At 45.1% G+C, this 17234-nt stretch overlaps 1 protein-coding gene across 1 annotated transcript in view; it reads right to left on the reverse strand.

Annotated features, from left to right (window-relative positions):
- The window catches only part of LOC137611959 (receptor-type tyrosine-protein phosphatase S-like), a 58008-nt gene that overhangs the window by 35641 nt on the left and 5133 nt on the right, over window positions 1–17234 (reverse strand). Inside the window, exons 2-4 of the mRNA XM_068340190.1 lie at window positions 10127–10337; window positions 7250–7395; window positions 5719–5860 (exon numbers count right to left, since the gene is read on the reverse strand). Coding sequence (XP_068196291.1) covers window positions 5719–5860; window positions 7250–7395; window positions 10127–10268 — 430 coding nt within the window. The 5' untranslated portion in view covers window positions 10269–10337. The remainder of the gene's footprint in view (window positions 1–5718; window positions 5861–7249; window positions 7396–10126; window positions 10338–17234) is intronic.

The raw sequence follows: 17234 nt of genomic DNA on the forward strand, positions 1-17234 counted from the left end.
CACACCCCTCAGGTTTGTAGCAATGGCACCAGATAAAAATGTCAGACTGATGGAGAAAGATGAGGAGAAATGTGACCAAGAGACGAAAGAGGGAACCAAGAAACTCAGAGGAGTAGGAGAGTGTGTGAGCGAGACCTTCCCTGCCTCCACCCACCTTTCCCTGATCAATGCTAATGATCCACCTGAATGGAGGCCAGGGTGACGGCCATTGATGAAAAAGGAGAAAGTGAAAGGAAGGCGAGGCGCAGATCGATAGGAAGGTCAGGAGGCAATCTCCCCCGGGGTGAGGAACATGATAGGCCTACATCTGCTCCCCCATCTGCCCCCTCCCCTCAACCACACCCCTCTCCTGAGAGGATTCAGATGGTCTTTTTATCGCCCCTCCGGCTACAGCTACATGGACTCCCTTCCTGTTAATTTGAGCACGCCACTGCAGCGTGCCAGCATGCGTTGGTGGGGGTTCATGCTCAGTATTTCAGTCAGGTCTTTATCAGTGCTGCACATGTAGGGTGTAGGTGGACCTGGGATTGATTCATTAGCGAGGCAGGAGGAACGGAGAGAGAGAAAGCGATGCAGCCAGCGTGTTTGTCAGAGGACTCCGCCTTTTTGGTGTTGCCGCTCTGAGCGCTTCGACTTGGAAATACATAAACTTTGCAAAAAAGGGCGCCGGGGTTGTCGCTTTGACAATCGGACACTAAATGTTTTCCAGCCATTGTTGAGCTGTCACATCACCTTGGCAACCAAAATAATGGAGGACAAGCCGATTATACTGAACTTCATCCGACAGAACCCATCGCAACAGACAAGATTCTAAATGTTATCTAACGCAAATCAGATTCTTGCAGCTGAAGTATTTCTCCCATTTCATTAATACTCCATTTACGGAAGAAAATACATCCATTTGCTTCACCATCTACACACTTCAACATCTGCAAAAAACACCCACAAGAGGGCAATGAAGAGTTAAATGAATCTACGATAAAAAAAACCCCAAAACAAGCGATGTTCGGCGGTTATAATCAGGTACCTGGTGAATACAAAACAGGCTTTAAAACTTATTTTATTCTTTGTCTTTACGTTTGACCAGCCTTGCTTGAATTGTAGCTCTGCTGCCTCCAGCTACTCCCGGCGGTACTGATTGATTTCCACCATCTGGTCTGCATCCGCAATATGCGCACATACGTGCTTGTAGATACGTGTCAGCAGTATGTTATCTAAAAATGGCATCGTCTTAAAACCTCCACATCAGTGTAGTTTTATTGCAATGGAAAGCGAACGCGGAACGAGTGATCCATCCATTAGAGAACCACACTTTGACCTAAAGCAGCAGATAAAGCCGGCGTAGAGCCGTGGGTCTGCTCCACATTGAGGTCCAGTTCACTGGACCTCAGTGTGGAGCAGACTGGACCTCAGTGTTTTCAATCCGGTTCCTGCATGAGTCAGCATCTGCTTGAAATAGACACTGTGGGCATGGCCTCGATCACACTTTTCAACCAAATGAATCATTTATCAAATGCAAACACTGCTGTGCAAAAGAGCTGCTTATTTTTTTAATCTCCTGGTCAAATTGATAAGACATTTCTCTGAAAAAATGTGTTGTGTGTTTAAACAGCGTGCGCTCCAACAACATCTGGGTGAGAACCGGCCAGGACCGACTGGCATTGTTCTCCTGGGGGGTAGGGGGGGAGGTTTTGTTTGTGTGTGTTTGCACGTATCAAGAGGTTGAAAGCGCAATTTTTTGGCCTGGTTGTGTTTGCAGAAGGGCGATCAGGCCGCGTGCCCAAAACCAGACGGCGGAGCCAGACGAATCTGGGCAAACAAGCAATGTGTGTGTCCGAGTGCAAACATGCACAGACAAATACTTCCAGACACACAAAGTCAAACACATAATGCATATGATGCAAACAAACAAACACAAGTCCAGGCTTTCTCTTCCTGTCTTTGTGTGTCCCAAACACAGATGCACACACAAATGCTTGCACCCTCATGGAACACAATCTTTTGTCCTGGTTAAGAAACAGGTTGCCCAATCATGTTCCTGTTCATTTCAGAGGGAAATGGCCCTGTGCATGAAAGAAACCCAAATAAAAGCCCATCTCAGGGAGCTTGATTCAGAATTAATCTGCCGGCGCTCAGCAGTCTTCAGAGGCTGTAATGCTTTGACTCACATAGACTGCAGGAGGGCTGAACAGGAGCACTTTAAATGCTAATGGAGCTTTATGATAATAAATCACAATACAATGCAGAATCAGACTTAGCATCGTAGATCAATCGCGCTGAAAACCCCCATGTGCCCGACCATCCTGAGCCCCGCTCTGGCTTCCCCTCACAGATCTGAACACACACTCACACCTCCATGATCCGGCCCATTACACACAAACACGGGAGAACAGACGGCAAGACAAGGCAAAATAAAAGGAAGGAGGGAAGAAAGAGTGAGGGGATATATATGAAGTGATGAAAGATGAAAGTGATGAAAGAGACAGTTCTCCCCTCATGGAGTGTAATCCTCTCGCAGGCTGAGTTGATGCTCTTACGTTGTTTCCAGACCAAAATGCTGCTTGAGCCGCCGGCCTGCCAATGCAGCATCCGCCTGAGGGGAATCACTGATCTGACTCTGTTGTTCATTTGAAGGGTGTTTGCCGTGGTGGCAGAACATCTCTCCTCCCCCCTCTCTCTCTTTTTCACCCCCCCCCGCATCCCTCGCCTCCCTTTCTTCTAAAATGGGACACTAGGAGGTGAGCATAATCAGGATTACGCTGCACAAAACCAGCCGTACACACACAAAAAAAATGTACAAACACACACACGCTCATCAACAAAGAAAACCCATGTGCACACACAACTCTCGCCCACCAGAGGTTTTCAAACATGCAGAGCTGCAGATATTCACATCTCCTGGAAACAGGACGATGCAACTGCAGCGTCTATATAAAAAGCGGGGAGTTCTGGCGGAGAAGGGCTGAGGTGGGTTTGGATGGGGTGAAAGCAAGGGCAGCTTGTAAAAATGCAAAAGCCAGAGAGAAGCTGGAGAGAGAGAGTGAGGGTCAAGGAGTATAGATGGGGGGAGTAAAATGAAATCATGAAAAAAACAAGAGAGAGGGAATTAAAAACACATCCCCGTGGGCCAAAAACGAGAGGCGGATGGAGTCAAAGACCGAGCCACAAAAAGTAGGAAGGGGACTAGATGACGGGACGGGAGGACGACGAATGATGATGACGTTGGAGGCAAAATAAGACTGATCTCCTGACCGCATCTCCTTCCATTAGGTGGCCAGAGGAGCAGAAGACCACATCCTGTGTTCAGCCACAAGCCCCTCTCCATGTACAACACCGCTATTAGCGTCGGCCAACCATTACGCAAAATGATGAGATGAAACGCATCAGAGGGATGAAAAGACTTTTCAGCGGTTTGGTCGGTAATGGAAAGTCTCCTTTCTACTCCGGTGGCTGGTGGACCGTTTCTCCAACGAACCGTGTTTCGAAAATACTGACCCAAACACATTTTCCGTGCACTTAACAGCATCCTTGGATGACACGAGCTGTCATACAGTATATTACTCACCACATAGTCGATTACAGTGGATCAAGGCTTTTGAAAGCAGACTGTCAAACAGTCACCGGAATTGAGTTATACTCAATATTGAGGTGTCTCAAAGCAGAAGTCCTATTATTTCTCTGCAGTTTGGTGACTGGTCTGGATATGACACCTTTGATACAAAGATGAATGACTGCGACTTAAAAAAAAAGGTAACAGATATGTAATAAGAGCTCAATCATAATGGTCCACTGTTGTATTCCTAGTTGTGATGATGGAGTGATATGAAGTTGGCAACACCGATTGTCACCTCTGACTATGCTCAAATTGCTGAGACTCTTTCTTATTGGTGCATATTTTTAACAGACTGGAAATTAATTTTTAGAAAACTCAGCAGGAAACAACTCTTCAGGACAGGCTAAATCTATAGATGCATATTAAGGATGTTAACGTAATCTGACAACCAAAAAACGTTGCCCCCGTTGATCCCTGAGAACAAACCAGTATTAAAAGGATAGTAAGTATGACAGAGATAGGATGGATGGTCATGTCTTCAAGATGAAAAGTAGGGTCATTTAATAAAAGAATGATTAAATGATAAGAAATTAAAATAGGATTTATAAAGTAACGGAGCTCCAGAAGTAGACCAATAAAGCTCAACTCTAATATTCCATGTTTCTTTGAATCTTGTGCTCAAGTTACTGTCTGAGAATCTTCTTGGGGTTCAGACCCTCGGCCACCCGGTGTGGGCTGCCAGGACAGCATCTCTCCATCTCAAGTAAAAACTGCCCACATGTTCGGTACAGAATTGAAAGAGAAGTTTGTCTGGAGTTAGCAGAGCATCTTACCGTGACACCGAAGAGGGCAAACAGACCGTTAGCTTCCAGGCAGAAGCTGCAGGGTTTGGAAAGCTTGTGAGTGAGGACAGCAGGAAAGACAACTTCAGTCCCTCAAAATGAATACTCTAATCAAACTGAGGTAAAAAAAAAAAAAAATCACATTAACTGATCATGAAAATATTATTTTGTTGATTTGCCCACAATCACATCTTACATAATACTACACATATTAAAGGGACACCAAATGCTGCAGGACAAAAATCTGTCAGCTGTCAAAACGAATACAGTTTATTGTCCAGCCAGTGAACTCCAACTAAAACATCATGGCTGCTAACGGCTCAGAGTCTCAAAGGTCCTACGGGTGAAATATTGCTCCATTCGTTGTGGTCCCTTTATTCTATTAAGGGCATGGATGGAGGATGTCCTGGTGCACAGACCTCTGTTAGAGAAAAGTTTACCCAAGCAGGAAGAGGAACACATGGACACACACCCCGAGAGGCTAGGCCTGGAGGTGTAGTTTATGTGGTAATGTGCTTTAGATTGGGGCTGTGTGCACAAAGACGATGGGCCAGCTAACAGATGGGCAGGAGTGTATTCCCTGGGCTACCAGCCTTCTGCTTACCACACAGCCCGGCCAGCTCCACAAACCTCATCCATCTCCTGCTCCTACAGCCCCTCCACCGCTCCTCCGACACTCCATTTCTTCTTTACTGCTCCACCCCATCCTGTTGTATAACGCAACTTATCCCCACTCCCTCACCGTCCATCACTCACAGTCTCGTCTCTCCTCGACCTCTTTCTCCTCTCTTCCCCAATGTCCCCCCCCGGCAGAAAAAGCTTGACCGCCAAACCGAGGTCTAATCCCCTGATTTTTCTTCATGCAGAAACACCCAGAGCAGCCGGTCCTCTTTTTCTTTGTCCTTTCCTGCTGTGCTGGGCAAATGACCAGTGCTGTGGCCCCAGGCTTGCAGCCACATGTTGTAACTTCAGTTCATTACATGTTGGAGCACCACATTAGATATGTTTAACTCTACGGAAGCAGTATACATTAGATTAATACCCTAACTCCATCCAGGAACCACGGTAATTACAACAAACTTGGATGCTAACATGCTAGAGGGCCCCTTGCTTTGCTGGATCACACTCGGTTGCACTCAAGAGGGACTATAAAAAGAACATTCGACTGCAGCCCTCTGTGAGTGGCAGGGTGTGGCGTGGCTCTATTGTCACCACAATCTACAACTGACAGCCCGGAGAAGCGGGGACGATGGCTGAAATCAGGTGTGCACGTGAAAGAAAAGCAGCACTCGGGCGGAAACAGGTGCGTGCAGCAAGTCTTACCTCGGATAATGGCCAGCTTGGCGGTGACAGACACTTCTCCTTCAGTGTTGCGCGCCACACACTCATAGATGTTCTCGTCACGGGGCGCTCTGAGCGGTTGGATCCTCAGCACAGCACCTGCGCCCTCATCGAACTCTACGGTCTGGACGGCCACAGAACCACAGAAGGAGACACATCAGCCTCAGCAGTGTAAATATTTATAAATTCGTGATTAAATAACAGTAAAAATTTAATATTTTATGCATTTCATACAGGGAAAACCTCTTTCCCCTTCCCCTGTCTTCTGCAAGGTCGAGCTGAGCTCACACGGATTCTTGCTGATACTCACCAGCGAGAGTAGCTGAATGTTGGTTCTCTGGATGAAACTCCCTGTAACTAATGGTTAGTTGGTGTTACTGCATCAACACACATATGACTGAGTCGGAAGGATAAAATCTACTAAACAGTAATTAGCAAATTGACAGTGATGTGCCTTTAAAAGAAATTCGAATATTAAGAAATGCACTAGACAACACATCTCAGGCCAACTGGATCACACATTAATGGTTTGTTTAATTTCAGAGACAAGTGACAGAAAGATTCCAGGAAATCATTATACCCAGCCAAAAACGGGTCCAACACCTGGACTCCCAGTTAAAAACACAACCTGTTTGATTAATGCTGTCTCATGCAGATTAAACAGACGGTCTGGGATGCCCCTGAACCCTGGAGACTCTATTGGGTGGATTCTGCTGTTACGGGCGAGCTAATCTGGATAATAAACTATACTAATCAACTCACAGATCTGTTTGCAAGTACAGTATTTTCCACACTATAAGGCACACCTAGAAGTCTTTGATTTTCTCAAAAACTGACAGCGCGTCTTATAATCCAATGCACCTAATATATGGAAAAAATTTTTTTGAATAGGCCATTCATTGAAGGTGCGCCTTATAGTCCAGTGCGCCTTATAGTGTGAACAATACCGTGAATAAATAAGCAAAGTTTACAAAATGCTGCACTATCCCTTTAAGAAGCAAATTTATAGCATATATATAACCAAAAAACAAAACAACAGCAGTTTATATCATTGACTATATACAATAATCCCTCGCGCATTCACGTATCAACACTAGCGACTTCACCTCATCGCGGACTTTTAGAGGTAGCGTACTGTCCTACCATACGCACATTCTAATGGTTGTCGGCATCCGGAAGTGCGCTACGTTCCGTGAGTCTCGGAAAGCAACACTTTTCTGTGAGACACAAAAGTGCTTTAAACAGTTGATAAGAGTGTGGGAAAAGGTCATACAGATAGAAGGTGGTTTAATATCAGTATGGGGAGGGTTCATAAACATTTAAATTACCTTAGATAATAAGATAAATGCATTCCTGGAATGCATTTACCGCAAGTAACGAGGGATCACTGTATATCTAATCTAGAGAGAAGACAGTATAATCGACATCGCATGGTTTTCTTTCATGCATCCCTACATCCCTGTTTCTCATGCTGCTACAGAAGACTTTAAACACTGTGCACTGTGACAACCACCTCGATACGCTGGGAGTTGACCTTCTTGCCCTTCTTGTTCCAGTACACGACCGGCTTGGGATTGCCAGCGGCCTGACAAACAAAGGACGCCACGCCCCCTGACACGCCGATCTGGTCCGTCGGAGTCTTGGTGAACTTCGGGGGAGCTGAGAGACAGACAAGATGAAGCGGTGATTGGAAATGAAAGAAAACAAAGAAATAAAGAGCACAAAATGTGACGTGACTGACTACCAAATTGAACCGACAACCGGAGGACCACGCCCCATTTGGCCGTCAGCGACTGGTCAGACTGACTTGAGCTCTGATGGCTGCGTATTGTGCTTACTTCCTGGGTATCATCTAGAGGACATGCTGAAGGACTTCCTGTGGGTCATAAATAAAAGATGGGGCTGGGCTTCAGGGAAACATCTTCCTCTCTCTCTCTCTCTCTCTCTCTCTCTCTCCTTCCTCCAGTGGAGACTACCCTCGTATTGCCAGCAGCAACGGCTGTCATGACACACGAATGTTTCACAGGCAGGAGACGTGTTGGCTGCAAATTCACGGCATTTAATTGGTTTAAATGTATTAATAACAGAGGTGTCATTTAGAACCCGCACACTCCAAAACATAGAATTGATTTGCATTCGCACGTCTGGAGATCTTAAGCAACACAATGATTAAATCAACATTAGTTGTGTTCATTTCCAGCTTTTGTCTCAGGGGGTTCGTCCGTCACGATGCAACCGATGTGGGATACGGATGTGCAGCAAACGCAATTCTAACGAAAACAGCAATTTTCCAAGGATGATATTGAGCCAACAGAACTGAACCTATATTTTTCCACAGTGGCTCAGTCAGATCAATCAGGCAACTTCATGCATCCGCCCTGTACTATCAGTCTGTGGCCTGTTACCATGGCGCCAAGCTTAACTCGTCCTCAGCTACAGAATCACTGTTATCCATCCATCAGTGTGAAGTCAAGATGACCCTTACCATAGCAACCTGGATCCCTCCTCCCACTCCCTGAGACTGGGTGGGTGAGGTCCTACTGTGTTGATTCACTTCTGCTCCGAAGACAGAACGAGAACAAAAACTGTCCTAGCATTCAGCTGCTAGCGCGGCGTAAAGCCTGTTTGCACATCTTCCCACTCCTGCTTGCTTCACTGACTAACAGCCACACAGAAGGCTTTCCAGCGTCGCCGCCATGCCTCGACAATCACTGGAATAACGCCGTGTCAAACGCCGTCTTGATGCACCTCTAAAAGACCCGCACTGAATGTCAGAAATAGAGCAATTTTATTTCATGCTTGTGATAATCAATCACAGGAAAAAGCAATAGAAAGACAGAACTGCTTCAGTGGAGCCCATAAGAGCAAATTTATTCTGTTAAGAGCTGGATATTTCCTGCATGTCGGACACAAAGAGCTCTGAGAAAATTGCCCATTTACTCCACCGCCAACGTGACACTATGGACTGTCAAAAATCCAAAAAATGTCGCCAATGAGGACAATCTTTCGACTACAGGATTATGAATGAATTTCATGTGCTTAGGGACACTACATGGGTTTGCAGCAGCTTTGTGTTCAGTTCAAATCTGTGTTCTCTTAAAAGTGCTTCAACACCAATCCTCGTGCAAAACTGACCCCACTGGCAGCGTTGATGCTTAAGCCTCTGCTGAAAGCCAGGGAAAAGCCCCGCAAGGCAGCGGCTCGGAATGGATTTGCACCGAACATGACATTTCTGTAATCAGATGGTTTGAGAAAACTGCCTGAAAAATGAGCAGGCATGATAAATTTCACTCTGTTGCACCGGAGCAGGCGGGTCAGCCGCAGATCTATTACCAGGCTGCTAATGAACACCTCGCTTTGTAATCACCTGACTACTGCGCTCAGATAAGTCTGGGCCCCGGTAAGTAATAGTTAGCATACCATTTTGAACAAAGGAGACACTTGACAGTCTGAGTTTGCTTCAGGTCGCTCTGAGATCAGGCTTTGAATAAATAGGTTTGTCGTTTTTGATGAAAATTAAAGTAACTCCTGGTGAAATATTGCTCTACCTGCTACCTTAAAGAAACACTACAGCAAAGGTTTTAAGCGTAACCAGCTGTGGTCTGACAAGCCTTTAAGCTACTTTTAATAATGCATGTCCTCCTGTTTGTGTCTTTGCTGTCAAGGCTGTTTGCATTTCAAAGAAAAATGTGTGCCACAAAAATAATTTTGTGATATAAAAATGATGAGGGAGTTCGCTGCAGGAAAGGAAGTTTTTGTAGACGTGATTTATGAGCCCAGCTCTAACAAGACTGAGAAATTTTGGCATATAGGCAACACAACTGCAAGGAATCATTCCTAACTGCATATGCATGATTATGATATTCTTAGCTTTTGAAAGTTAAATGAAGAGAGGGAATTATTGAACTTGTTTTGCATAAAAGAGAAGAGAGCTATGGAAAATATGACATCTGGTAAGAATTTATTCATTTTGAGAAATGGAGTTTGAATCTTCAGACACACAGCGCCGACAAACACATCTCATCTTTCAGGAGAGCTAGTCTTACTTTTTTCTTTTTTTTCTTTTTTAACAGAGAGAATAGAATTTGCATTCTAATGAAATGATCTGGACTACAAACTTAATTTGCAGTAGAATTTATAATTCCTCAAAATGATTTATTGCATAAAATAGGTCATTCAGCAGCAACCAACAACATCTGAGGAATTTGTATTGGAGGTTTTTTTGGATATTGTTTTTTGTTCAGAAGCCAGTCTGTGTGGAAATCATTCAACTTTCGTTATTTTAGTGAGATGTTAAAGTTAGACTTCAACTTCTTTCACTTCTTCATTGTAATTAAAGACTTCTGTAATAGATAGATGGATGGACAGATAGAAGATAGATAGATCATACCTAGTGCTCCTTGCACACTGCTCAGACTGGTTACTATGGTAATCAGGGGCAGCAGCAGACAGAGGGGGGAGCAGCTGAGGCGGAGCCCAAGGAGAGGCCTCCTGGTCGGGGTTGGGACTCCGGTCGTCCTGGGTAGAGTCATGGCACCACTCTGTGCTGATCGGAGACGACTGAGATTGGAGCTGGGCTTCACTCAACGGGGGTGGGCACACTGCAGACGCACAAAACAAGAAGGTCAGCCGAGTCGAATGAAATGCACAGCCCCTCCACCTGTGATTCATCCATCCGTATTTAGAAACGTCAGCACGCAACGATTCGGAGGACAACATACACCACTTCACACACACACACACACACACACACACACACACACACACACACACACACAGAGAACATCCTCATCCTGCATGAAGAAATGTACAGACGGATTCACGCTGATGCAGGATTAAATCTGATTTAGAGACTTGTGATTTGGGATTAACAACTGAAGCAGACCGGCCACTAACTGAACTAATTCCAGAATAATAGAGCTGCCGCTCAACAACTGAGACGAGAAATTGACCAAAATAGTTTGGGTGAACTGCTCCCGTATTGATTAGTCTCATTTTCTAGCGAGGCATGAAATGAGCCGCGCTGATGAGCTGCACTGTAACTCAGTTTTTCTTTCTGGAAGACATCTTAAGAATTTCATTTATCTCCACCCTTGGCCTAATTCCTTCTAATGCAATAACACACTCGGAGTGTGTGTGTGTGTGTGTGTGTGTGTGTGTGTGTGTGTGTGTGTGTGTGTGTGTGTGTGTGTGTGTGTGTGTGTGTGTGTGTGTGTGTGTGTGCAGAAATGGAAAACACTTCAACAAAGACGATTGTGGGGTCAGTTAGAATGAAGTCAAATTCAAGACTAGACAAAGTGTGAGAAACTGCAGCTTTAATAAACACCCCCACCTAGAGGGGTGTCCCTATAGTGGGGGGGTGGGGGTGTAGCCCTCTTCTCTCGTGCAAACACACATCTGGACGTCTGGACATAATTCAGCTCTGTCTGCACACACAGAGAGAGTGAGACAGGCTGTGCAGGATCTCCCTGTCTGCAGAGTCAGTGCTATCCATGGAGCACTCTCATCCATCCACCCCCGCAACCCCACCCCAGCCCCCCATGGCCCCCCGACTAGTCAGAACGCAGGTGGGGGAGATTAATTGAGAAATGAGTCTTTGTGGAGCTGTCATACATCACACACACACACATGCACATTAACCTTTAAGTAGCGGGACAGGATAACACGTTTGCTCCAGGGGGGGGAGGCAGGTGACGAGCCACATATGTGCCGACACCCACAAACAAGCAGATGGCCCAACAATGCTGGCAGTTGTTGTTTTTTTTTTTCTACTTTACTAAATGATACAGACATTTCTGGTGAGTTCAGCAGTCGGACTCCTCCAACCACTTATTGAGCTAATGACCTGCTCAAACACATTACTGTCTGCCCAACCCGACGCTAAAAATAAAACACGTCCGTCTATCTGATACGGGCCCTTTTCCTTTTTATTTTTTAATTTTTTTAACACCGCTTTGTCCCCGTCTTATCTGACATCGTGTAATCGACGTGAAATAGAAAAGCTTTCAGCGTCCGTCCCCCATCCCTTTTTTTTTTTCTTCTTTTCAATTGAACGATGTGATAAGAGAAATCAGATTAGGGCTCGTTCGAGCACCATTGGCAGCATGTTAAGTAAATTCTACTCTTATGGAAACTCAATTTGCCGCCATTAATTTAACTAGGAGTGCTGCTCTGCGTGGAGCCACACAGCCACTGAAGCATTAGGCGCTCCCTCGCATCTCCACTTCCTCTGCGCTCCTTGCCGGAGCACCCCCACCCGACCCCGTGACATCGGTTTTAGCCGCCATCTTTCACCTGCTGATAAAGCCTCGTCTGCTCTACCTCCATCTCCCTAATCCTTCATATCTCCGTCTCATCTCCATCCTCCTCTCCCCTCCCTCATTAACCCCTTTTCCCTCTTGGCTCTTCCGTGACACCCTATCATTCATCCACTTGTCTTTCTATACACACTCTAACCCCTCGCTGGTATCCAGATCCTCTTCCTCTTCCCCCAGCTGCCCCTGCACCGGCTCGCTCCAGCTGTTGTTGGTTCTATTGACACAGTTGAAATAAAAGTACTTAAAGCATCCTGCAGCTGTGGATGAGGAGAAAAAAACCCCAGAGATGCTGCAAGGCCGGTGTGAGCGAGTCTCCAGAATGTAAACCAAACCCTCCACAGACATGCAAGGGAGTAATGATGACCTGTTCTGGAATTAAAAGGTATGAGCATGAATATTCTCATGACTAAGGCCGAACCGGCGACTCTAATACCGCCTCCTTCTCCACACCATCATCAGCATACGTGTGTGGGGGTGGGGGGGAGAGGGAGCGCGGCAGGGGGTTGGCCTTATTACCTTTCCGGCATGACAACACAGATGGTCAGCCAGGCTGAGTGATTGATGGCGATGCGTGCGCTATTTATTGCGGGGAAGCAGATAACGACACCGCTGCTCAGGTGGTGAAATGCACACCGGTTATTGCGCTCCATCAGGCTGATGAAATCACATTGTTTAGGTGGCCCCTGGCCGGCCCCCTGATCCGCTGGGGCCCCCTGTGCAAGATGACATGTTTTGTTTTTCTCACATAAACTCATACCACCACCACCACCACCCTCACCCTTCCCTCCCTTCACTTTACCCATGATGCCTTTCACCACAAGTGGGTTGCGATGGTCTCACAAGGCCTGTCTCCATGACAACGAGATAGGAGCACACACAGAGAGACCAGATCTGTTTCTTGCAGCGCCGGGCTGGCTGTGATGCTGCACCTGATGGAGAGATTCTTTTAGCTTTAAAATGGATGAGATCCAGCGCGGGGAGAAAATACCCCATGTGGGTCGTGACACTTGGGTGACCTTTATTTTATTTTTTCCAGATGAAAAAAGCATCAGAATTTTATACTATTTCCATTTAAATGTAAGGGAAACATAAATAGACGCACGAAATGTTATTATTGGTGGATGACAATATTATATAACGTATCATTTCTATAAATTTATTCTCTTTCCCGTCTTCACCGCTGGCTCTGAGTTTGCGGTGAGACTTTTCCAGCTTTGAATTATGCATGGCTTTGTGGGAAAGCTTGGAGAAGAAAACTTGACGGTTCAAACTGACTGGGGCAGATATTCGCTCACGTTTGACCCCACAGCCCATGGCCACCCATAGGGTTACACACACACACACACACACAAACACGCACACACACACACAACACAAAAAACACGGCAGATGGCAAAGCATCATGGGGGAGATTGGCATTCATTCTCTCACACGTCCCTCCTCCTGAATACACACACACACACACACACACACACACGCACACATACACACACACACACACACACACACACACACACACACACACACACACACCTACGACAAGGATCAGAGGCACAGGATGTAGCGCGGCTTACTGCAGGCATGAGCTGCAGCGCCCTGGTTACATTTTTAGCAGAGGAGATAAACTGAGGCTCCTCTCTAACAAGAAAACACACCTGTCACTCATAGGCTGTGATTCTTTACCCTGAATATCAATGAATGTGGAGACTCAGGCGCCTCGGCTTCCATCTCCATCAGTCCTGATAAATGCTGGAATCAGGCCTCTGGTTGACCCACACACATCCAAACCGCTTTATTTATGGCAACTATTGATGAAAGGCAGCAACAATGTTCATCTGAGTTTCTAAACACGGAACTGAGAGGCAACACGGCTCGGGAGAAGGGAGCCCTGCAAAACACACACACGCACGCACGCACACACGCACGCACACACACACACACACACACACACACACATCTCGCTCGTAATGTCATTTCAGACTTGATCATTTGGGTTTTGATTACATCTCTGTTGCAAGACAGGAAGTTTCAAATTAAATGTCGTCTGGAGCCAAAAGCATATTTTCATCTTGAAGTTTTCAAATGTTTTTCATGTCCATGTTTGAAATAGTTCTGTCTTGTTCTCTCCATGTTAAAGGATGATGAATATGGATGTTTATTTTCAGCCTTTATTGTTTCCAGAAAAACAAGCACGATTTTGTAATGATCACAAACTAACAGTATGTAAGTCATGAAAATATCTATCTTGGCATTGAGAGAGAAGAGAATTTAAAAACTCTTTCCACCTACATCGTCTCTCTCCCTGGCTTTCTTTGCCAGTGAGCATGAGCTTTGCTTGGGGCGACAATTTAATGAACTTATCATTCGCAGTTCGCAGGGTAGTGGACATGTGCATGAAGCATATAAAGACAGAATGACAAACTTCTACCGCACAATTTTCTCAACCCTACCCCTCAATTACCTTCATTTTAGCCGCATTAGCCGCTGCAAACTCGCAATCGGCCCCGTTTGTTCAATCTCGGAAGCGAGGGTGCCATCGGCCTTTTGAAATGGCGCAGCATCAGCATATCAAGAGAATTACCCACCAGTATGACCAATATTTCTGACCATTAAAGCTACTGTGCCTCTTTCAAAATATTCTTCATGTGCTTAAGCTTTTGTTCATATTAATTTCTGCAAGCAGGAGATAAAGCAAAGCTGCTGCAGCCCAACAAACTGTCCCACGCATCTTAAAGGGGTTCCAAGGTCAGACAGGCAAACACATCCAGTAATGGATGCACAGGACGCAGATAAGCCCAGCAACAGATGGACCGACTCCCACTAAGCAGGAAATGTATTACAAATGGTGTAAAAGTACATATAGGAGGGATTATTACAGACAAGACAGTAAAAAAGTGTGAGGGGAGAGTGAACAGCTGCAGGGCGAGGTGGAGGAAATCAAACACATCTTGTCTGGAAGCTGTTTTCGTGACACATATCTGATCAATAGAGCAAATTATTTGAATAAATGTAGAACAGTGTTGGTTTAATTACAGCAAATTATTCCACAAAGTTGTTTCTTTACAACAAATAGCATGTTAATGAATCTCTAATGTGGCGCCATCTGTTTTCTGAGGTTCTGGACTCAAGCTTGCTTTAAATATAGTGACCCTAACTTTTGTATAATATAATACATATTATTTTTAATTCTATTTAATACAGGTGTATATAATACAAGAGTCGGCATGGATGTGCACATTCTCCCGATTTTAACGCTTTCATGCCCTGAATTTCGTTTTATAAGGAGAGGAAACCTCATGGCTTCATTTTCAACAATTTTCATGCTTTTTAAATACGTTGAAGGATTACTTGCTCCTCCGTGAGCTGAGTCAATTTTTTAAAAACCCCTTAAGCTCATAAACCTCTTTCAGACTCCTCAGGTTAATGCCAAAAATGTATATGTCATCCAGTTTAATGGTGGCTGTTTGGGGTTTTTTTTTGTTTTTTTGTTTTTTTTTAGTTTAATGCCAAAAAAGAAACGACGGTTTCCAGATCATGAGTCACCTGAGAGGTGAAAGTATGGATGCGTTTGCGTCCAAATAGAGACCAAACATCTCTCCATCCCTCTCTCTCTCTCTCTCAGTCCATTTTGGGTGCAGAGGCTCATTACGCAGGATGATGGCTGACTCCTTGTCAAACTCACTGTCCAATTAGCATATCTGAGGCTGGCACTGACTGCTACCCGAGCAGGAGGGAGAACTGTACATCCATACTGATGCCCGCATACTTATGCACTGACATGTTCGACCTAATGCTTAAACAGCTGCTTTGTGTGAGCGCAGAAGGATCGGGTACCTCATCCAATCACAAGCCCCGGTTCCACCCCCCCCCCCTTCCTGCTGTCTATTTATCTATTTATCTAGAGCATCTTCATCTTCATCCATCTTCACATTAGATTCTTTCAGATTCTACTTGAGGGGGATAACAGCAGCTGTTCTCCTAATAACCTCACATCGACTTTTAAAAGACGCGTCCTTTTATTGATCGACATAATGAATATCATCAGAAGACGGAGCGTTTTTTAAATTTAAAAAAAACAACAAACACCATCACGCATCTGGTGTCGACGCTCCGTAGCCTCACAAGCACCGGATCCGCATCCGATCTGTTATCTAACTTTCTTCTTTTTTTTTTTTCTTCTATTATTTAAAAGCATCTCCAGGATCGTCTCCTGGAGACGCGCCGTGTTTACCCCACGTTCCACCTGTGTGATCACGTGTGTGTGTGTGTGTGTGTGTGTCGGCGCTGCCATGGTGTCACCTGTCTGGATCTGTCACGTGATACGTCGTCCGCAGAGAGCTCATTATCTCAAAGCTTTTTTTTTTTTTTTTTTTTTCTCCAACAAGCTCTGAGATAATCTCTGGAACAAGAGGCAGATATTTCACACTTGGTTCTGTTTGGGTGAGCGGTCATTAGTGACATTCATGGCTCAAAAAAAAAAAAAAAAAAAAAAGCCTCCAAATGAAGAGCAACGTGGTTACGCATTTTGAAGAATTCAAATAGGAACACATTTCTGACGCGGACGACGGTGATAAAAAAATAAAAAAAATAAAATAAAAATCCTATTTACGCGCTGCCGGGGCAACCAGCCTCAGCAGCGCCGTCGCTAACCAGCCATCGCATGGCTTCCTGATGGAGATGAGATTTGTGACGCCAAATGAATTTCTCCTTGAGGGACGATAAAGTTGTGAATAGAATTGAAAAGCGGAGTAATGGTGTAGAAAAGCAACATTTGTCCTCGGTCTCACTGCCGGAATCAGAAGCACAGAGTGTGTGTCTTGGTAAGTGACGAGATGAAATGCTTGTCAAGGGTAATATACCTGCGTAAAGATGATGCCCAGACCGCCTCGAATCAGGAAATGCCTCAATGACTTGTCACAAAGTCCCCCACGCAAACAAACACACTCCAGCCTGAAATGATCGTGCACAGAGTCTGATTTTCTAGTTTTTAATCTTCCTCTCTGTGAGTTTTAATATTTCCATCTTGCGTTGTAAAAGTCTTTTAGTAGAGCAGAGCCATTTCCCCGGTGCAGTAACGTTGGATTTGTGGCCCTTGGATTGGACAGGCGTCAGACACACAGCAGGAAATGTAAAAAATAAAAATAAAAAAGTTCATTATATTGAAATGTTTTGCCAGATGAA

The sequence above is a fragment of the Antennarius striatus genome, chromosome 18 (assembly GCF_040054535.1).
Source record: "Antennarius striatus isolate MH-2024 chromosome 18, ASM4005453v1, whole genome shotgun sequence".
In the NCBI taxonomy this organism is placed as follows: Eukaryota; Metazoa; Chordata; class Actinopteri; order Lophiiformes; family Antennariidae; genus Antennarius; species Antennarius striatus.